This window comes from Pelobates fuscus, chromosome 9 (genome assembly GCF_036172605.1).
Source record: "Pelobates fuscus isolate aPelFus1 chromosome 9, aPelFus1.pri, whole genome shotgun sequence".
Taxonomy (NCBI): domain Eukaryota; kingdom Metazoa; phylum Chordata; class Amphibia; order Anura; family Pelobatidae; genus Pelobates; species Pelobates fuscus.
This window is the reverse complement of record NC_086325.1, coordinates 10,818,076-10,841,378: the sequence shown is the minus strand read 5'-3', so window position 1 is coordinate 10,841,378 and position 23,303 is coordinate 10,818,076. Positions and strand designations below refer to the sequence as shown.

The 23,303-nt window shown below is 46.6% G+C and overlaps 1 protein-coding gene across 1 annotated transcript in view; it reads right to left on the bottom strand.

Annotated features, from left to right (window-relative positions):
- LOC134572279 (cytochrome P450 2C23-like) overlaps window positions 1-22,120 on the bottom strand; it is a 31,346-nt gene extending 9,226 nt beyond the window's left edge. Inside the window, exons 1-4 of the mRNA XM_063431149.1 lie at window positions 21,765-22,120; window positions 7,670-7,832; window positions 7,120-7,269; window positions 6,468-6,628 (exon numbers count right to left, since the gene is read on the bottom strand). Coding sequence (XP_063287219.1) covers window positions 6,468-6,628; window positions 7,120-7,269; window positions 7,670-7,832; window positions 21,765-21,932 — 642 coding nt within the window. The 5' untranslated portion in view covers window positions 21,933-22,120. The remainder of the gene's footprint in view (window positions 1-6,467; window positions 6,629-7,119; window positions 7,270-7,669; window positions 7,833-21,764) is intronic.
- Between the last annotated feature and the right edge of the window lie 1,183 nt (window positions 22,121-23,303).

Here is a 23,303-nt window from a genome sequence, read left to right as displayed (position 1 = left end):
TCGGTAACATTTCAGGCACTTTCTGCTTATACCGGGGGTCTAGTAGCGTGGACACCCTGTACAGGTCGTTCTCCTTCAGCCTTTTTATTCGAGGGTTTCTCATCAGGCACGACAGCATGAAAGACCCCATTTGCACGAGGTTGGATGCCGAGCTACTGATGTCCCGTTCCTCGTCCTCAGTGATCTCACTGAAGGTATGTTCTTCCCCCCAGCCACGTACAACACCACGGGTACCAGATAGGTGACAACGAGCACTCTGGGATGCCTGTTGTGGTTGGTCTTCCTCCTCCTCCTCAAAGCCACATTCCTCCTCTGACTACTCTTCCTCACAATCCTCTTCCAGCGTTGCAGCAGGTCCAGCAAGCGATGCTGATAAGGCTGTTTCTGGTGGTGATGGTGACCACAACTCTTCCTCTTCACGCTCATCTACGGCCTGATCCAGCACTCTTCGCAGGGCACGCTCCAGGAAGAAAACAAATGGTATGATGTCGCTGATGGTGCCTTCGGTGCGACTGACTAGGTTTGTCACCTCCTCAAAATGACACATGAGCCTACAGGCACTGTGCATGAGCGTCCAGTAACGTGGCAAAAAAATTCCCAGCTCCGCAGAGGCTGTCCGAGCACCCCGGTCATACAGATAGTCGTTAACGGCTTTTTCTTGTTGGAGCAGGCGGTCAAACATTAGGAGTGTTGAATTCCAACATGTCGGGCTGTCGCAAATCAAGCGCCTCACTGGCATGTTGTTTCGCCGCTGGATATCTGAAAAGTGCGCCATGGCCATATAGGAACACCTGAAATTGCCACACACCTTCCTGGCCTGCTTCAGGACGTCCTGTAAGCCTGGGTACTTATGCACAAAGCGTTGTACGATCAGATTACACACATGTGCCATACACGGCACATGTGTCAACTTGCCCAAATCCAATGCCGCCAACAAATTTCTTCCGTTGTCACAAACCACTTTGCCGATATCCAGTTGCTGCAGAGTCAGCCACTGATCCACCTGTGCGTTCAGGGTGGACAGGAGTGCTGGTCCGGTAGGACTTTCTGCTTTCAGGCAAGTCAACCCCAAGACGGCGTGACACTGCCGTATCCGGGATGTGGAATAGTACCTGGGGAGCTGGGGGGGTGCCATTGATGTGGAGCAAGATGCAGCAGCAGAAGAGGACTAAGCCGAGGAGGATGGAGTAGGAGGAGTAGAGGAGGTGGCAGCAGGCCTGCCTGCAAGTCGTGGCGGTGTCACCAACTCCTCTGCAGAGCCACGCATTCCATGCTTGGCAGCCGTCAGCAGGTTTACCCAATGCGCAGTGTAGGTGATATACCTGCCCTGACCATGCTTTGCCGACCAGGTATCAGTGGTCAGATGGACCCTTGCCCCAACACTGTGTGCCAGACATTTCTTCCTTTTGCACAATCGAGTACAGGTTGGGGATTGCCTTTTGTGCAAAGAAATTTCGTCCGGGTACCTTCCACTGCGGTGTCCCAATAGCTACAAATTTTAGAAACGCCTCAGACTCCACCAGCTTGTATGGTAAAAGCTGGCGGGCTAATAGTTCAGACAAGCCAGCTGTCAGATGCCGGGCAAGGGGGTGACTTTGTGACATTGGCTTCTTACGCTCAAACATGTCCTTGACAGACATCTGACTGTGGGCAGATGAGCAGAAACTGCTCAAGGAGAGAGTCGGAGTGGCGAATGGTTGAGAGGGGGCAAGGAGGACAGCAGTGGTTGATGTGGCTGAAGATGCTGGACCAGGAGGAGGATGGCGGCTGTGAGTTTCCGTGCTGCTTGTACTCATGTGTTGATCCCATAGGCGTTTGTGATGTGCGATCATGTGCCTTCGCAAAGCAGTTGTACCTAGGTGGGTGTTGGACTTCCCACGACTCAGTTTCTTTTGGCACAGGTTGCAAATGGCATCGCTCAGGGCCGGACTGGGAGAAAAATTCGGCCCGGGCATTTTTTTTATCACAGCGGCCCACTAAGGGGGCGGGGCAGAGAAGGTGTGTTTTGTCATCACCAATGACAAGCACGCCCCCTCTCAAAGTGAGCATGTTGGTTCAATGCTCTTGCAGGGCAGACCATGCACAGAGTTCTGCTGAAGAGCTCTAGCATGAGAAAAAAAGCCCTGTATTTGTTCTGCACAGCGCAAGCAAATTTAATAACATGCTTGCACTGTCTTTCCTTGCAATTTGTCTCTGGTGTCTCTATAAATGGATATCAGGAGACAAAAATGCCAGGAAAGAGTACTGTGCATGTGTTTGGAGCCTGCTTGTGGTATTGCGTGTGTGTAGAGTGAGCTGATTGTGGTGTGGTAATAAGTTTGGTTTTAGTCATGTTGTGTTTGTGGTGTTATGTGATGCATATGTGGCTAGGGGCTGTAGAGAATGTGTGTATAGGGGCTATAGCAAGTGTGTGCATACAGGCTATAGTGTGTGTGTGTGTGTAGGTGATGTAGTGCAGTGTGTTGGGGGGGTTCTGTGTGTATGTAAGGGGTGCAGCATGTGTGTGTGACAGTGCTGTGTGTCAGAGTGTGCTGTGTGTCAGAGTGTGCTGTGTGTCAGAGTGTGCTGTGTGTCAGAGTGTGCTGTGTGTCAGAGAGTGCTGTGTGTGATGTGTGTCAGAGTGTGCTGTGTATGATGTGTGAGAGTGCTGAGTGTGAAAGGTGTGAGAGTGCTGAGTGTGAAAGGTGTGAGAGTGCTCAGTGTGAAAGGTGTGAGAGTGCTCAGTGTGAAAGGTGTGAGTGCTCAGTGTGAAAGGTGTGAGAGTGCTCAGTGTGAAAGGTGTGAGAGTGCTCAGTGTGAAAGGTGTGAGAGTGCTAAGTGTGAAAGGTGTGAGAGTGCTGAGTGTGAAAGGTGTGAGAGTGCTGAGTGTGTGAGTGCTGTGTATGATGTGTGTGAGAGTGCTGAGTGTGAGTGCTGAGTGGGATGTGTGTGAGAGTGCTGTGTATGATGTGTGTTAGAGTTCTGTGTGTGAGAGTGCTGAGTGTGATGGGTGTGAGTGAGAGTGCTGTGTGTGAGAGTTCTGTGTATGATGTGTGTGAGAGTGCTGAGTGTGATGGGTGTGAGAGTGCGATGGGTGTGAGAGTGCTGAGTGTGATGGGTGTGAGAGTGCTGCTGTGTATAAATGTTAGAATGGATTGTGTGTAAAGGGGTGGGGGCTGTAAATAAACAAATAAAATAACAGGCATTATGTCCCCCCCTCCCTTCTTACCTTTAGCCTGGGAGGGGGGGGACTGGTACCTGGGACTGGGAGGCAGAGTGGCAGTGTTCCCTGGTGGTCCTCGTGGTGAGTGAACTCTAGCCTGCGGGCTAGAGTTCACTCTTGCGAGATCCAGTCGTTGCCAGAGGAACCCGGTGGAGCTGCAAGTTACAGCTCTGCCAGGTCCTCTCTCCAGGCAGGCTGGCTCCCTCCCTCTCTCCCCGCCGGCGGCCGCATTTGACAGCATGTGGGCCAGTGAGGGAGATCTTTGATCTTCCCACCGGCCCGCCATGGAATGCAGCAGGGCCGGCGCTAGGATAGTGCCGGCCCTGCATAGACCGGCAAGGGAGATCCTGTGACCTCCCCTGCCGGCCTCGGCCCATGGCCACCGTGGCCCACCGGGCATTTGCCCGGTGTGCCCGATGGCCAGTCCGGGCCTGGCATCGCTGTTGTCAGAGGCAAACACACAAAAAAAAAAGGCCACATTGCTGAGCTCTGCAATGACGGCATTCTGGTGGTGGCAACAGCATGCGTTGATTGGCGTGCCGTTTGGCTGACCCTGGGTGCCAATGCATGCTGTCTGACTGTGCCACTAGCTCCTTGCGACAACCTCCCCCTGCTTCCAACTCGTCTCCTCCTCCTCTCTGTCTCCCCATCTGAACTTTCCCCCTGTTCTTCTTCTCTTCTAGCGGGCACCCACATGACATCCACGAACGCATCTTCATCATCGACCGCTTCACTTGTATCTGACAACTCAGCAAAGGAAGCAGCAGCGGGTACAACATCATCATCACACCGTACGTCCATGTGTGTAATGCTGCCTGACATATCCCTGTTATCTACATCCTCTGGCAATAATGGTTGCGCATCACTCATTTCTTCAAACTGATGTGTAAATAACTCCTCTGACAGATCAAGTGAAGCGGCTGTGGTGCTAGTTTTGGTGGTGGCGGCAGGCGGGTGAGTGGTAACTTGAGAGGTGCCCGAATCCAAGCTGGAGGAGGATGGTGCGTCAAGGTTCCGAGCGGAAGCTGTAGAAGATTGGGTGTCCTGTGTTAGCCAGTCAACTATGTCCTCAGAACTTTTCGAGTTCAGGGTACGTGGCCTCTGAACACTGGGCATTATTCTAGGGCCAAAGGGAATCACAGCACCACGACCACGACAGCCCCTGCGGGGTGGCCTTCCTCTGTCTGTCATTTTTTTTTCGATTACTGGTATTATGTGTGCAAGCTACTGTGACAACAGATATGAGTGGCACTGTGCAGTGGCAGAAGTTGGCAGAGTAGACACTGTAGGCCTGACACACACGCTTGCAGACAACTAACTGCTATTCAATCTATTACAGTCGAAATTTTATATATATATTTTTAAATGTACACTACTGTTACACCAGATATGAGTTGCACTGGTGTGACACTGTGCCCTGGCAGGCCCTGAAACGCACACGTGTGAAGGAAACTGACTGCTATTATATTACAGTCAAAAAGTTTTGTTTTTGTTAAATGCAAGCTATTGTGACACCAGATATGAGTGGTGGCACTGGGCAAGTGGGCACAGTATACGCTGTGAGCCTGACACACACGCTGGCTGGCAGGCAGGCAACTGCAATTAGATTACACAGGAAAAAAAAAAAGCAGCCTGATGTTCTAGCCCTAAAAAGGGCTTTTTGGGGTGCTGTCCTTATAGCAGAGATCAGATGAGTCCTTCAGGACTGTAGTGGACACTGAATACACTAGCCTAGCTATCCATTTCCCTATCAAATGAGCAGCAGCTACACTTTCCCTCCTCTCACTAAGAATACAGCTTCCAAATGAATCTTAAATGGATGCTGTCCAGGAGGTGGGAGGGTCTGCTGCTGATTGGCTGGAATATGTCTGCTCACTGTGAGGTACAGGGTCAAAGTTTACTCAATGATGACTAATAGGGGGCGGACCGAACATCGCATATTTTCGCCCGCCGTGGCTAACAAGCTATGTTCGCCAGGAACTATTCCCAAGCGAACTATTCGGGACATCTCTATTTGCAAAGTTTTTGTTCTAAAAGACTGGGATTGTTTCTAATGCGGTTTTAATGTTTTTGCTGAAATGGTACAGACTGAGAGTCCTTCTGGAGTTCCCACATCCTGCAGTATACAATGTCCATATTAAGCTGTGAATGCAATTAAATGTCCCCACTTTGAGATAGCGGTCATTTGCAGTTCTTATTGTTATTTTTATCATCATCATCATCATTTGCATCTAGCGCCAAATTATTACAACACTTTACAATTCCGAGAATTTGACAGCAATCAATTCATAGACAAAACTTGTAATGTAGAAGGAGTGGAAAAAATGGTTTCGGCTCATCCAAAATTCAGAAATGATAAATGAGGGACAAGTCTAAATTTGAAAACAGTTTGGTTGCATCTGAAATTTAAAAATCTACTAAACACAGCTGAAAGGTCAAAAGGACCTTGTGATGGATGGCCTGATCATCCTGATTTGTTTTGTGCAAGTTGCAAGCTCACTGTGTCCTATGGTGCACGGTCAGGCAAAGATAACAGACGCTGTCAGATGCTGTTTGCAATGGACATAGTCATCTCTGTATTGTGTGTGTACCTGTATTATACACAGAGCAGTGTGTGTGTCTGTATATTCAGCTGTGGGTCAAGAGAGGGGAGGGAGAGCAGCTCTCTATGCAGGTCAAGATAACTCTCTGACCAATCAAGATAAGCTTCTGTTGCTCCGGCTTACATCAAAAACAAGCTGGTTGTGACTCTTTCCTAAAGTAACTCATCCTACAGTAATCTATCACCCACTATAGAGTGTTACTAGTTCAAAAACTGCCAGTGGACCTTTGCAGTAGAATAGCCTGTAGTACCCGGACCAACTCTGCAATATATCCTGTAATGCCAATGGATACGCTACCAAAGCTGAATCCTAGCAATTCGTGGTACAGGTGCGGTAATAGAAACCCACAGACAATAGTGTGCCTAAACTGGTACACTTTCAGTGCCAGAGACTCCAGGGACGTATCGCCACAGGCTTCCCCCTCCCCACCACACACACTTTTTATTTTGATCTTTCGTCTGTTTAATAGACAATGTGATAATCCTTCTGTGGGATTGCCATATTTAATGACACCAAATAAAGACACTATCTGATAAACAGCACCGTAATTTGGGGAGCTATGTGGACGCCTGTATGATAATAATATGGCTTCCACTTTGGTCGGCCCAGCTCAGAATTGAGAGAAGTTTGTCAATCTCTGCAATAATTGGACACAAACTAACCTGACCCCATGGTGAAGTCAAAATCTGGAATGTCTCCTTCAACAAAGCCAGCATAGCTAGGAAATCCTTGTCTTCATAGTCAAAGCGATCCCCAAAAACAATTGAACATATAACGTTGGACACAGCTAGACTCAAAAGGTAAGTGGGATCAAATAGTTCTCCTGTAGGAAAAAAAAAATCAAAGAGTGAGAGCTGAGAAACAGGAAAAGCAAGGACTACAAAATAAATAAAGAAATAATAAAAAGTAAAATAAAAAATGGTACACTTTTATAAATTCAAGTTGTTGACATAGATACAGAAATGAGAGAGAAGGAGAAATTGACAAAAACAGACATTATCAAGATGAGGAAACAGTGAAAGAGGACACAATGTTGTAGATGTTCATTTACCCAGGTGGACAGAAATAAGGAATAAAGCACAAAGAGAATGGCACTGGACATTACGGGGCAGAACATTTTTAATCATTTATTTAACCCCTTAAGGACCAAACTTCTGGAATAAAAGGGAATCATGACAGGTCACACGTCATGTGTCCTTAAGGGGTTAATCCACTTTGGGCTAAGGATGAGTTTCGGAGGAAAGTGATAGAACATACAGCCAAGCTTTACTATTACTATTCAAGATTACATACAATGCCAATTATTTCTCAGACCTTTCTTCTTTTGGAATTCTTCCCCCAGACATTTTGCTTCTTCTTGTACTCTCTCTTCTAAGCTCCTTTTCCCCATCCCAAAATTTCTCAGGGTGCTGAGCGAAAACCGTCTCATCTGCTTCCACCTCTCCCCATTACTGAAGAGGAGTCCTGTAAATTTACCATAATATTTAACTTAATTCAACTATCCAGTAATTAATATCTAAAATTTATATATTTTTTCTATAAAAAACAGAAAACATACATACATACATACATACATACAAAAACCATTGCACGACAGCATGTTTCCTCTGTTCCTCACACTATATGTTATGGCCAACATCAGCTTGACTAAATATTTGCCTAGCGTACATTCTGCCAGTAAAAATTCCCATAAATGTATTGATTAAAATGCTATACTTATCTAGACATCACATATACCTCCTCCAAAATAGGAGCCAAAATAGATACACAGATCTATGCACAAAGTCACCCGTTTGAAGTAATGCATGCCCCAATACAAATTTGGTTTATACAACAGAAAAAATAGGCCATGGACCCAACTTACCATATCCATTGAAAAGCATTTCAGCAAATGCAAGCCTTCCTCGATCACTGTATATTTCACCATTGTCCAAAAAAGCTTCTCTCACCACATCGTGACCATTTAATATGACCACTGGTCGTGGTCCCAAATATACCATGGACACTGGACCATATTTAGTTCCAATCTAAGACAGAAAAAAGGAAAAGGGCGGTGAGCTTATGTAGTTTGGACAAAATGGAAAGAAATGTTCAATGAAAATAGTATTGCACCGAGTACTGCTTCACCTCATGTTGCAGTTTTCAGATTTGATCAGATTCTGGAAACTGCTGGCAGAGTTTTTTTGAGGTTATGCAAAGCACCGATTCATCCTATTGTCTCTTCTAGTCGGATACACAATGACGACGACCAATGGACTCCATGTAATTAATCTTCCTCCAGACTGCTTGGAACTTGGTTGAGCGGATTTCAACTAAATTTGCAATACTCATATTTACTTCTTTAAAAATGATAAACCTGAAATTCAGTAATTTCAACATATTGACATTGTGTCCATTCCTTGCCCCTCCATGGCCAGCTGATGAAGGCTTAATTGAAAGGAAATAGGGGCATAGTATTCCTCCCATGTGACTCTAATATTGATAACAAAGGTCCTTGTATCACTCTTCAGCTCCTATGGTTATAGTATTGATAAAGGGGACTTAGTGTCCCCTACAGGGCCCAGCATGTTTAGGTTTGGGCTATAATATTGATAAATGAGTGGAACACTACGTCTTCCCCATTTATTAATATTATAGCCCTAGTGGCATGACCATTGTTAATTAGTGCCTGCCTGCTCTCCCTAGGTCAGGGGTCCTCAAACTCCGGCTCCCCAGATGTTGCTGAACTACAACTCCCATGATTCTTTGAATTACATAGATAGCCAGAGAATCATGGGAGTTGTAGTTCAGCAACATCTGGGGGGCCAGAGTTTGAGGACCCCTGCCCTAGGTGATGGAAGAGAGGAACATTATATCCCTCTTATCAATATTATAGCCCCCACCCATTGCCATATTTAGAGGTTGAGGACAATGGATCCTCCTTTATTAATATTTTAACTTTCTCTTAATAATGCACACACCATATAAAAAAACGGCATATAACCCTCCATATAACCCCTCCTATTACTCTATATAACGTTGCATATAACGCCTCTTACTATGCAAAATAACCCTCTCTAAAACTCCTCCTATTACTAGATATAACTCCTCCTATTACTCCATATAACCCTCTCTATAACCCCTCCTATTACTCCATATAACCCTCCCTATAACCCCTCCTATTACTCCATATGACCCTCCCTATAACTCCATATAACCCCTCCTATTACTCCATATAACCCCTCCTATTACTCCATATAACCCTCTCTATAACCCTCCCTATTACTCCATATAACCCTCCCTATAACCCCTCATATTACTCCATATAACCCTCCCTATAACTCCATATAACCCCTCCTATTACTCCATATAACCCCTCCTATTACTCCATATAACCCCTCCTATTACTCCATATAACCCTCTCTATAACTCTGCCTATTACTCCATATAACCCTCCCTATAACCCCTCCTATTACTCCATATGACCCTCCCTATGTCACGACACTCCTTAGTCGACATGCCCTCGTGCAGTACTCGCACTCACCACTCTTTCTGTTTGGCACTGTTCTCATTTCCTTTCGTTAGGCACTACACCTGGCCCTTGTTTAGCACCTATATATTCTGGTTTCTCCCCTCACTCCCTGTCAGATCATTATCCTCTATCCTTGACCCTGTACCTGCTGTTTCCTGGCTCCCGTGATTCTGGCTCCTGTCTCCTGTCTCTTGTTTCCTGAGTATCCTGAGTATCCTGTGTTTCCTGATCCGGTGTTCCGATGTCCTTATGGTCCTGTGTCCTGTGCCTCCTGTTCCAGTGTTCGCCTGCAGTGTTCCTGTCTAGACTCCTTCTCCAGTGATTCTGACCTTGCTGCATTATTTCTGTGTGACCTGCTTAGGACTTTGCCCCTTGATGTTCATTTTCTACTTGGTGGCTGCACTAACCTGACTAAGCCTTTACCTTTGCCTAGGACTATCGTGGACTCTGCCTGCTCTATTGTATATATTGGGTTATTGTATATATTTATATATTTGTGGCATTGTCATATTTTGTTTTGTATATATTATATATATCTATATCCTTTTGGTTTGCCTTAATACATTTTCTTTATTACTCCATTTATCGTGTCCTAGAATTATTTCTCTGCTAAGTTGGTTCCCACACTTAAAGGGACAGTGCTGTTGCAGGGCAGCACCCCTTCATGTCATGACAGAATGATCTGACCACTTGGAACCGGCAGAGTATAATGTCTAGGATCACAATGAAGAACCTTGTTGGTATTCACGCTGATTCACAGCAAGAGTGTGCTCTCATTGAGACTTGTTGTAATCAGTTAGGAAAAATTCAGCGGCAGATTGGAAAGGCCTCTAATTTATGCTTATCTATTATAGATGTCTCCTGTCAAATCCAGAAATCTGTATTATGTGGATTTATCTATGAACTTCAAACTTTTCACAAAAACATATGTGATTCATTGCTTTTTCAGTTACCTAATTGCGATATATGGTTGAGAGAGCCTCCTGTGATAAGTAGGGTGTATACACTTATCCGTATGTCTCTTAAAGAGATATCACATAAAAAATCTTTATCATATTTGCAGAGACAAGTGAGAGTAATGCACAATAATCTTGTTGCCTTGTTACCTGAAGTGCAATTTATTATTGATCTTGTACAAGAAAGAATGACTGTCTTTATGCCTGATAATAATGATGGTATTCCTTTTTCTGATGTACATAGCATAACAAATCCTCCTGACTCTGACTTGGGAAAATGGCTTGTTGGTCCTCCCGACTGCAAAACCGAAGTCCCTCTGGAAATTAAAGCTGAATGCCTTTCTGCCCAAACAAAAGACGAAGATGTTGAGGGGTTATATAGCACTGGCGATCCCCTCATGGACCAAGTCTTTGATGAACTGGGTGCTCGTTGCATAGCAGCTTTAGAGGACGAGCAGTCTGAATGGGAAGGTAGTACCAGTACGCAGTTTCCTAATGTTGTCTCAGTACCAGAGACCCATAGTACCCATATATTACCGTCTCTTTTCTGCAAGATCCACTCGCCTATTCCCAAGGTGAAGCTACCGGCTACCAAGATGAACGATCTCCACACCGTTCAAGAGGGTACATGTCTGGTCAGAGAAAGTCTCAAGCAAACTCTGCCCAACCACGAAGCAGAAACAGACTCCCCTGAGTCTGCAACTAGAGATACGAATTCCTACCTCACCGTGCCAATGGAGGAGACCACCAGTGACCTTAACCAGGTAACGGGATCTGATCTGAAGGCCTGTCCCACAAAGGACAATGCATCTGAACTAGAAAAGTCACCAATAAAATGTGCTCCGGGTGATGCAAGTGACGACAAGGTTGGACCATTGAAATTGGGGACCAATCTCATTGAAGGTGAATCTCCTGTCAAAAAGTCACCACGTAGGAGACGTGGTAAACGACCTACTTCTTTCAAGACACTGGCTGAGAAGGCTGAAGAACCAAAGGTGAAAACTTCAGAACAACCAGTGGAAGAAGAGGCTATTGTGCCAAAGGCAGCTCATGACTTTGATGTGGGGAGGCCTGATGATTCCAATTTTAACCCTTCTACCTCTGGGGGTTTGAAGATTGGCACCCCTCTCACAACCGCAACTGTGGAAAATGAGTTGTCGCCAAGTAAAAAAGACTGTTATCTTCAAATAGAAGACAAAGACTCAGACTGGGTGCAACGTGACAAACCCGTGATGGATCAAGCCCAAGAGAAGAATCTAAATGAGACCAGGCTTGTTCTAAACCCACAGCCTGAAGAAGACTCTACAGTTCTTCAAGTTACATGCTCTGGTAGAACAATTTCTCTGCTGCAAGAGGAAACCCCAACTACCAAGCTTGTACCTGAACCAAGCGCCGAAGATTATTCTAATCAGCTGCTTAATCAAACGCCAAAGGAAAGGAGTGTAACCGAACAAGGAGGTACCTGTTCCCATGATGAAGGAAGCTCCTTCTATGACATTTCAGTTACCATGATGTCTATCACTCCACCTAAACTCCAGCAAGTATTAAATGAAGACTTGCCTTCAGTTGAAAGTCTATCTACGACAAATAAAGAACTACCTCAAGCTGAGTTCACAAGGGAAGAAGAGAATGATTTCATTAATCAGGTATCTCTAGCCGCTACAGAAAAATGTCAATTTGAGAGAGAGTCGTCTCTGCTTCGGTTAGCCCCGTGCTCGGAGAAATTTGGGGAACCGTTCCTTGATGCATATCTGCGGTCTGTGGAGGAAGGCTCGCAGAATGTTCTTGATCCTGTACCTATTAATTTAGGGGATTCTCCTTGTTTGGTTCCAGTGGTACCTACCCAAGATTACGCAGAGACTGTTCTCCCTTCGACTGAAGTTGCATCGCAGTCTTTGTTCCGAGGATCCCACAAGCCAGAAACCAAGTCAGACCCAGGACTTCTGAGTGATGAACCTGTTACTAGCAATAGTCCCAGATCTAGTGGGTTAACACATTTGTCGGTCACTGGTATGGAGTGTTTCTTATCTTATGTGCCTTTACCTTCTGTTTCTGTGTCTGCCCTTCTATTACTAAATGTTACTCTACAGTCCTTGCTTTTGTATGTTTCTATTCTGCCTCGTTGGTTTCTCCCATGGGATTGTCCACCTCTCATTCCTCCTAAGCCTCCTCCTTGTTTTCCTCTACTGGTTGGGTGGCCCTGATTTTCTTCTGTCACCCGTGGGGGATCTTGGGGTTTTGGAGCGCCGGGAGTCGCTCCTTAAGGGGGGGGTACTGTCACGACACTCCTTAGTCGACATGCCCTTGTGCAGTACTCGCACTCACCACTCTGTTTGGCACTGTTCTCATTTCCTTTCGTTAGGCACTACACCTGGCCCTTGTTTAGCACCTATATATTCTGGTTTCTCCCCTCACTCCCTGTCAGATCATTATCCTCTATCCTTGACCCTGTACCTGCTGTTTCCTGGCTCCCGTGATTCTGGCTCCTGTATCCTGAGTATCCTGAGTATCCTGAGTATCCGATGTCCTTATGGTCCTGTGCCTCCTGTTCCAGTGTTCGCCTGCAGTGTTCCTGTCTAGACTCCTTCTCCAGTGATTCTGACCTTGCTGCATTATTTCTGTGTGACCTGCTTAGGACTTTGCCCCTTGATGTTCATTTTGTACTTGGTGGCTGCACTAACCTGACTAAGCCTTTACCTTTGCCTAGGACTATCGTGGACTCTGCCTGCTCTATTGTATATATTGGGTTATTGTATATATTTATATATTTGTGGCATTGTCATATTTTGTTTTGTATATATTATATATATCTATATCCTTTTGGTTTGCCTTAATACATTTTCTTTATTACTCCATTTATCGTGTCCTAGAATTATTTCTCTTTTAGTTCCACGCGCTCGACGACCAAACACCGCTGGGGAGACAAAGGATCCAAGATGGCCGACCGCCACGTGGTCGGTAGTGGAACGATGGCCACCTAGGAATACACTTAATTACCGATTGCAACAATGTTGCAATCTGGTAATTGGTGCCATACGACCCTCAGTGTGTGGGCTTGTGTTCGGTACCTAATTCGTTTCACGAACAGCTGGTAAAGTTGCTGTTCGTGAAACGACTATGTAAATGCCAGCGGCTTCCGGCTGCTAGCATATGAATACTATAGGAATCCAGGCAAACATACATTTCCATATAGAAAGCAAATTACATTCAAACACAATATGGTAGCAGTGTTTAGGACAACCTTTAGAGAACCAGTTCTATAGTCTGGTGGCTAGGTTTGCCACAATGCTGCCCCAGAACCAAGCCGGCATACACAGATCCCAACGGATCGGCTTGGGGATGTCCGGGGGAGTACCCACAGATCACTTTTCAAGTTCAGTTTGTCTAGATAACCCATCAGCGTTACCGTTTTGCTTCCCTGGCCGGTAATGAATTGTAAAGTCAAAAGGCTGCAGCGCCAAACTCCAGCGCAGCAGCCTGGCATTGTCCCCGGCCACACGGTTCAGCCACACCAACGGGTTGTGATCTGTGAGTAAGGAGAAAGGTTGTCCATACAAATACGGCTGTAACTTTTTGAAGGCCCACACCACGGCCAGGCATTCTTTCTAAATGGCAGCACAGCTTACTTCACGTGGCAATAACTTTCGGCTCAGGTAAGCTACGGGATGTTCTCCGCCATCTGCTCCAACTTGGCTCAGCACTGCTCCCAATCCAAACATTGAAGCGTCTGTGTGGACAAGAAATATTTTAGTTGGATCAGGAGCAGCAAGTACAGGGGCATTGGTTAGAGCAGTTTTTAGTTGTTGGACTGCCTGATCACACTCTGGGGCCCAGACAACATGTCGAGGAAGGTTCTTGCAGGTCAAGTCAGTCAAGGGTTTGGCCAGGGCACTATAATTGGGCACGAATTTTCTATAGTACCCTGCAGTACCTAGAAATGCTAGCACTTGGGTCTTTGTCCTAGGGGTGGGCCATTTGGCTACGGCTTCAATTTTGGCTGGTTCGGGTTTCTGTTGCCCGCTCCCCACCCGGTTGCCCAAGTACTGCACTTCTGCCATCCCTATATGACACTTGCTGGGTTTCAGTGTTAACCCTGCCTCTCCGATACGATCTAGAATGGCTCCTATGTGTTGTAGGTGCTCTGCCCAGGTCTGGCTAAATATGGCGATGTCGTCTAAATATGCACATGCATATTCCTGGAACCCGTCCAAAAGCCGGTCGACCATCCGCTGAAAGGTTGCCGGGGCGTTTTTCATCCCGAATGGCATGACCCGAAATTGATACAGGCCAAACAGGGTGACAAACGCCGACTTTGGGATGGCATCCTCGGCTAGTGGAATTTTCCAGTATCCCTTACATAAGTCTATGGTAGTGAGATACTGGCCCCGGGCCATCTTATCACGCAGTTCGTCTATCCGGGGCATCGGATAGGAATCAGACACTGTTTTGTCATTTAGCCTCTGGTAGTCGACACAGAAACGTGTCTTGCCGTCCTTAGGTACCAGCACTACTGGCTATGCCCAGGGACTATCATAAGGTTCGATAACCCCTAGCTGCAACATCTCCCCTTAATCTCAGTCTTCATATGTGCCCTGACTGCTTCAAGGACACGATATGGAGTCTGCCGCATAGGTAGCTGTCCCGGGGTCTCGACTCGGTGATCGGCTAGCGGAGTGTACCCAGGCAAATTGGAGAAGGTAGCCCCTTTAGCTACAATCAGCTCTTGTACATGGGCACGCTCCTGAGGGCTTAGCCGCTCTCCCAGCTGAACCCCCTTGGAGGGCTCTGTCTGTTCTTCCTGTTCCAATAGGTCAGGTAGGGGCAGATTCTCCTGATCCTCAGAGGCGGAGGCGCATATTGCCGCCATGACCTCTATCCTCTCATGGTAGGGTTTGAGCATATTCACATGGAGCATGAGTCTCTTCCCTACCCCTGAGCAGGGGCCAATCACATAGGTGGTGTCACATCGTTGCTCTACCACCTGGTATGGGCCTTGCCAGATAGCCTGCAGCTTGTCTGTGCGGACAGGTTTCAAAATTAGAACTTTCTGTCCCACTTGAAAGCTGCGATCTCTGGCTCCCCTATCGTACCAGCGGCGCTGGCGTTGTTGGGCCGCCTGGAGGTTGGTGCACACAGCCTGAGTTAGCGCCTCCAGGTGGTCCCTGAACACCAGTACGTAAGATACAATATGGGTTCCATCTGGGCTACTCTCTCCTTCCTAATGCTCTCTAATTAGATCTAACGGCCCTCGCACTCTTCTCCCAAACAGCAATTCGAAAGGGGAAAACCCTGTCGACTCTTGGGGTACCGCTCGATATGCGAAGAGCAGATGGGGTAGAAAACGCTCCCAGTCTTTATGAGCCTCTCCAAATGTATGGAGCATCTGCTTCAGCGTACCATTAAACCTTTCGCATAGACCATTGGACTGGGGGTGATACGCGGAATTTACTATTGGCTTAATGCCACATATCTTCCACAGTTGTTGGGCGACCTTGGCGGTGAACTGGGTACCCCTATCTGATATGATTTCATGGGGAAACCCCACCCTGGAAAATATTTTCATTAAGGCCTCTTTTACAGTTTCGGCATGAATATGGGTGAGGGCTATAGCCTCGGGGTACCGGGTGGCATAGTCCACTACGGTTAAAATATATCTTTTCCCGGAGGGACTGGGCTTGGGTAAGGGCCCCACTATGTCTACGGCCATCCTGCTGAAGGGTTCTTCAATAATGGGAAGAGGGCATAACTTGGCTTTGTGGCGGTCACCTTGCTTGCCTACTCGCTGGCAAATGTCACAGGAGGTGCAGTACTGCCTCACATCCTTAGAGATCCCTGGCCAGAAAAAAACGTGGGTCAACCTGTATCGGGTACGTGTCATCCCTAGATGCCCAGACAAGGGGATGTCGTGAGCAATCCTAAGCAGCTCTTGCCTATACTTCTGGGGAACTACTAACTGTTTAGTTAGTCACTGTGACCGACCCCCCCCACTTCCCTTTCAGCAATGCGATAAAGGAGCCCTTTCTCCCATGTGTACCGCTCCCCCTCTAACACGGCCTGATCGGTGTGTACTCTGTCCCTGTATATCTGTAGCGTGGGATCTAACTTCACCTCTGCCTCGAATTTAGTTGGGGTATCCCAGGCCATACGTGTCGTGTGGGTGTCATGGTCTCTTACCTGAGCCTCAGAGAGTGTGTTGGTGGAACCGTCGTGCGAGCCTGCCGTTTGGTCACTGGATGGGCTTCCTGATGTGGAGCCTGGGGTATAAAAGCAGAGATCATCTGGCCCAAGTCATTCCCCAGCACAACATCCGCCAGTAAGTTTTGCATGAGGCCCACTTCTACAGTCCCCTCTCCCACACCCCAATCCAAATGTACTTTGGCAGTGGGTAGTCGGTACACTGCTCCCCCTGCCACTCGTACTGCCACTGATCCGCCAGTGTGTGCTGAACCCGGAACCAAATGGGGGGCTACCAATGTTAGAGTGGCTCCTGAATCTCGGAGACCTTGTACCTCCTTCCCCTCCAGGGTCACTAGCTGGCGATGATGCTGCCTGTTGTCGGTGGCTCGAACTGACATCACTTCGTGTAGTACTCCTAGGGGTTCTTCTGCCTGAGTGCTCAATATCTCCTGGGTGACTGGTGCTACTTGGTAATGATGGGCAGCGGCCCTTGGTGCCAGATTCTGTCGGACTTGGTTCCACGCGCACTCTCAGGAAATATGTCCCCACTGCTTGCATGTGTGACACTGGATGTTAGCCCGGCTATTATATCGGGAGGGGGGTGGTGGATTCCCCTGCGTTGGTCTAGGCAGTGGTGCTGTTGGGCCGGTAGGCGTGAAGGTACTGTTTTGCATGGTGGGTCAAGGGTAATTCCTAGTTAGGGGCCCGTGATGCCTCCTGGCATCAAAATGCTGGTCGGCTAGTCGGGCTGCTTCAGTTAGGGTGAGAGGTTTTCGATCCCTCACCCATTCTTGTGCCTCTGGGGACAAGCCATTAAAGAAATGTTCTAACAGCATCAGCTGTCGCAGCTCCTCCATAGTGGTGGCGTGGCTGGCTTGTATCCACCCTTGTGATGCTTGGTCCTACTTGTGCGCCCAATCTGCATGCAAATCTTTCTCTGGTTTGCGTAAGCCTCTGAACTTGCGCCAGTATGCCTCCGGGGTAATGGCATATCTTTCTAGAATTGCCCTTTTTGCTTTTGCATAATCTTTGCTGTCCTCTCGGGGTACAGCGCGGTAGGCTTCCGCTGCCCTACCTGACAGTTTACCTGCCAGTAGTGGTACCCATACTGCCGGTTCCAAGTCATGCAAATCACACAGCCTCTCGAAATATTGCAAATACCCGTCAATCTCATCTTTTTCTTCACAAAACATCTTAAATGCGTGATATGGGATTATGTGTTTTACCTGTCCGTAAATGGAGGCAGTAATGGATTCTGCCCTGGACGGGGTCTCCGGTGTATGGTTGGCCATCAGATAATCATGCACATCTGACATCAGCACAGTCATTATTTCCATGGGTACTGGCTGTGGCAAGAACTCCATCCTGGTTCTCAGTTCTCTCTGGTATGGGGTCTCTTCCATGGCTGGTGGAGGTGTAGCGATGCGAGCTCTGTCTCCCTCCATCAGTTCAGCAATCAGCACAGCTTTGGATTTATTGCTGGCTACTTTACCCCTGGCTTCCAGTAGCTCCTTTAATGTCTGCCGTTTTAATACAGCATAATCAATCTCCATTCACCTCGTTGTTCGGTTCTTTGTTCCATACGAATTGCCCTTCACTTTCCTTGTTCGGTAGTTTCAATTTACACGAACACCGCTTTTCAGCTGTAAGGTTGGATCCCGTCGCTTGCCACCAATTGTAGCGGATTGCAGTATTATAATCCACAATCTCCGCTGGTATTACAGGTAAATCCACAGTCAGCGCTGAAAAGTAAGGCAATATCCCAATCCTCCCAATAACTGGACGAAACACAGTCTGGGAGTCAACTGAGGTCTTTCTTCACAGTTTCAGTATTTATGCAAGTCCCCATACAAGGGGTTTCCTTACTGACCTAGCAGGGGTAATACAGTAAGGGACTACATGGGGGACTTAACATTTGGAGCTTTTCTCCCATCAGGCACTGCTGCACGAGAGGGACACTCCGACTGAAATATACCGTTAAGTGGATTATCCCTCCGTGCAGCAAAACTGGCATTTCACATTTAAATCCATAACTCAAACAATATTTGCATTATTTGTACGAACAGACGTTCGGTAGATAGCTGGGGTCTGAGTGCACATTTCGTGTGAATACCGCTCAGATCCCAGCTAAAACAACCGAACGCCGCACGAAATACATTTACTTATTCAATTCGTTTAAAAGTACAGAACACCGATGGGGAACCACAATAGGAGAAGACCGGAGCTCCCGAATGGCCTGGAAGTACAGCGGTGTTCGTGTCGTCGAGTAGCCGTTTTTAGTTCCACGCGCTTGACGACCAAACACCGCTGGGGAGACAAAGGATCCAAGATGGCCGACCGCCGCGTGGTCGGTAGTGGAACGATGGCCACCTAGGAATACACTTAATTACCGATTGCAACAATGTTGCAATCCGGTAATTGGTGCCATACGACCCTCAGTGTGTGGGCTTGTGTTCGTACCTAATTCGTTTCACGAACAGCTGGTAAAGTTGCTGTTCGTGAAACGACCATGTAAATGCCAGCGGCTTCTGGCTGCTAGCATAAGAATACTATAGGAATCCAGGCAAACATACATTTCCATACAGAAAGCTAATTACATTCAAACACAATATGGTAGCAGTGTTTAGGACAACCTTTAGAGAACCAGTTCTATAGTCTGAAGTGGCTAGGTTTGCCACATAACCCTCCCTATAACCCCTCCAATCAGGGGCGTATTAGCCGCGAGGCAAACAAGGCATTTGCCTTGGGCGGCATTTTCCAGGGGGCGGCAAAAAACGCCGCCCCCAAATGCCCAAGGCAAATGTCTTGTTAGCCTTGCGGCTAACAGACATGCTGGGCTGGTTGCGGGGCGGCCGGCGAGGGAGCTCTTCCCCTGAGCTCTCTGCTCAGCTCCCTCGCGCGCCGCCCGCAGAGTGAGACTGGGAGCCGGAATATGACGTCATATTCCGGCTCCGCCTCCCAGCCTCACTCTGCGGGCGGCGCGCGAGGGAGCTGAGCAGAGAGCTCAGGGGAAGAGCTTCCTCGCCGGCCGCCCAGCCTGCCCGCCAGTGCCGTCCTGCAGCCACTGGACCACCAGGGAATGGGAGAACCCCCCCCACCCCCAGCATTCCCAAAGGTAGGGAGGCGGGGGGGGGGGGGAGTAAATAAAAAAAAAAAGTGTTAATGTGAGTGTGTGTGTCTCTGACTGTGTGTGTCTGATAGTGTGTGTGTGTGTTAGTGTGTATGTCTGTTAGTGTGTATGTCTGTTAGTGTGTGTGTCTGACAGTGTGTGTCTGACAGTGTGTGTCTGACAGTGTGTGTCTGACTGTTTGTGTGTGTGTGTTTGTTAGTGTGTGTGTCTCAATGTGTGTGTCTGTTAGTGTGTGTGTGTGTGTGTGTGTGTGTCAGACTGTGTGTTTGTTAGTGTGTGTGTCTGTTAGTGTGTGTGTCTGTTAGTGTGTGTGTCCGACTGTGTGTGTTTGTTAGTGTGTTTGTTAGTGTGTGTCTGACTGTGTGTGTTTGTTAGTGTGTGTGTCTGTTAGTGTGTGTGTGTCCGACTGTGTGTGTTTGTTAGTGTGTGTGTGTCCGACTGTGTGTGTTTGTTAGTGTGTGTGTCCGACTGTGTGTGTCTGACTGTGTATGCGTATCTCTCAGTGAATGTGTGTGTATTTATAAGGCGGGGCAGGGGGGGAAGGGTTGGGTGGGGGTGGCGCGCGCGCGCGGGGGGAGGGGGGGTGTCTGAGTTTTGTCCTGCCTAGGGCAGCACAAAACCAAGATACACCACTGCCTCCAATTACTCCATATAACACTCCCTATAACCCCTCCAATTACTCCATATAACCCTCCCTATAACTCCTGCTATTACCCCATATAACCCTCCCTATAACTCCTCCTATTACTCCATATAACCCTCCCTATAACTCCTGCTATTACCCCATATAACCCTCCCTATAACTCCCCTATTACTCCATATAACCCTCCCTATAACTCCTCCTATTACTCCATATAACCCTCCCTATAACTCCTCCTATTACTCCATATAACCCTCCCTATAGCTCCTCCTATTACTCCATTTAACTCTCCCTATAACTCCTCCTATAACTCCATATAACCCTCCCTATAACTCCCCTATTACTCCATATAACCCTCCCTATAACTCCTCCTATTACTCCATATAACCCTCCCTATAACTCCTCCTATTACCCCATATAACCCTCCCTATAACTCCCCTATTACTCCATATAACCCTCCCTATAACTCCTCCTATTACTCCATATAACCTCCCTATAACCCCTCATATTACTCCATATAACCCTCCCTATTACTCCTCCTATTACTCCATATAACTCTCCCTATAACTCCTCCTATTACTCCATATAACCCTCCCTATAACTCCTCCTATTACTCCATATAACCCTCCCTATAACTCCTCCTATTACTCCATATAACCCTCCCTATAACCCCTCCTATTACTCCATATAACCCTCCCTATACCCCTCCTATTACTCCATATAACCCTCCCTATAACCCCTGCTATTACTCCATATAACCCTCCCTATACCCCTCCTATTACTCCATATAACCTCTCTCTATAACTTCTCATATTACTCCATATAACCCTCCCTATAACTCCTCCTATTACTCCATATAACCCTCCCTATACCCCTCCTATTACTCCGTATAACCCTCCCTATAACCCCTCCTATTACTCCATATAACCCTCCCTATAACTCCTCCTATTACTCCATATAACCCTCCCTATACCCCTCCTATTACTCCATATAACCCTCCCTAAGACTCCTGCTATTACTCCATATAACCTCCCTATAACTCATATTGCTCTTGATCACCTAACGGACAAACACTGTCGCCTGGTGACATGCAGATAGAAGGAAAGTTCAGGACAGGCCTGTTTATATATATTAATATATTTTTTATAGCGCCACATATTCTGCAGCGCTGTACAATAGATAGAATACAGATAATTAAATGGACACATTCTGATAAAGGAACAGAGGACTAATATATATCCAAATTTTGCCAGTTTTCTGCTCTATAAATGTGCCATTTTATCATTGATGTATGATTAATATTTTAAGTTTAGTAGTATTTTAGAGAATAATGTGAAAAAATACAGATTTACACCCAGAATGACTAACTTTCCTAATCTGCACGTGTATATAAAGCAGTCAGTTTGTGACCAGTTAACCTTTCGAGTGCCAGACAGGGGAGAGCATTGGGTACTGTAAACATACATTTATTTAACAATCTGAATTAATGCGGACAGTCTCCCTGAAAAGACAATCCCAGGCCGAATCTACAGAACTTCCACTGACCTTCACAAAATATTTCACGAAATCCTTAAAATTCAGCTGCAGGACGTTCCCAATCAGAGGCAGAGGCGTGGGTCCCGGGGGCAGATTGGAGGGTTTTCGGCTCCGGGTAAAAATCAATATCAAGAAAGTGACAGCACAGACGAGCAGCAAAGACGCAGCGAGCTCCATGTCCGATCAGTGAACACTGGGACCATAGACTTTGTCTTGTAAACAACTCTGAATGTGTCAGCATTTATTGCCCAGCCCTATGGCACTTAAACAGAGTTATTCACTAAACACCAAATTGTAGCAAATTAAATCCAAATGGCAACATTGAGGCTAAAATCCCAGCTATAGGTCCAGTTTAGCCATTTTAAATTTGGAGCATTGTGACAAACCCTGCGAGGGTTAAATGTCTTTACATTTCTGTGTCCACTCCGGATTGGCTTCCAGCTGAGCTGGAAACACCCTCACAGAAAAGTCACCAGCTTTTCTATTGGCTGGAAATATAAACAGCCAGCAGTGTCCCTAAACCATGGGGTTATTTACTAAACAATGAACTGTGATAGATTGAAACACGTAAATACAAATGTATCAACATAATGGATGGTTAAATCTTCAACGCTTCTATAGCCCAAGCTCAGCTTCTGGTTAGAATTTAGCAAAGTCATTTCTCAGTTTCCCAGAACTGAAAGGGTTAATCAGAGACAGGGTTATTTACTGACGCGTGACTTGTCGTGAATTTAAAAAGAATTCAATAGGAATTTCAAATTGGAAAATTGCAGATTCAGATAATTTTTACCTACAATTGAAAAATTCCTGACAATTCCCACTTTAGTGAATAACTCCACACCACATGGGATTATGTTAACATGTCCAGTCTGAGGGAAGACAGGAAACACCATTAGACATGTGGGCACAATAAGATCCAAACAGAGTGTGTGCTATGTAAGGCTTTCATAATATGCTTGTGTAAGAGAGGAGGAGGGAGGCGAGGAGAGGAGACAGGCGTGGGGAAGGAGGGTTGAGGGAGGTGTGAATACATTTTTTCTTTTAATGAGAACCTAGTTGGACACAAAGCAAGACACGGACTAGTCTCTGTTTTCTCCTTTTTGATTCTTCTTTCTGATTTCTAAGGTCTGTGTATTTCTGATGACTGCATGTTACTATAAAAATAAGATAACAAAACACTGGGAGAGGAAATGGTGTCCCACCAAGTTTTTGTATATTTTCTATCATTTCCAAACCTCATTTCTGAGCAGCTTTTCCTGTAGTTTGTTGGCTCCTTGTTCCTGTGGGCTCGGAGCCAGGCATTAAAGGGACACTGTAGGCACCCAGACCACCTCAGCTCTTTTGCACTCAGTGCTGCAATGTAAAACATTGCAGTTCCAGAGAAAGTTCAATGGCTGTGTAACAAAAACCCACTAGAGGGTTTCCAGAATCCAAACGGACTTAGCATTGATTCAATTTGCCATGCGTGCTCTTTAGATCCCACTCGTCACGGGACGCCGAAGGACACCAGCACTGGGATAAGGAAAGTAAATAAAGTTTTTTTTTAAC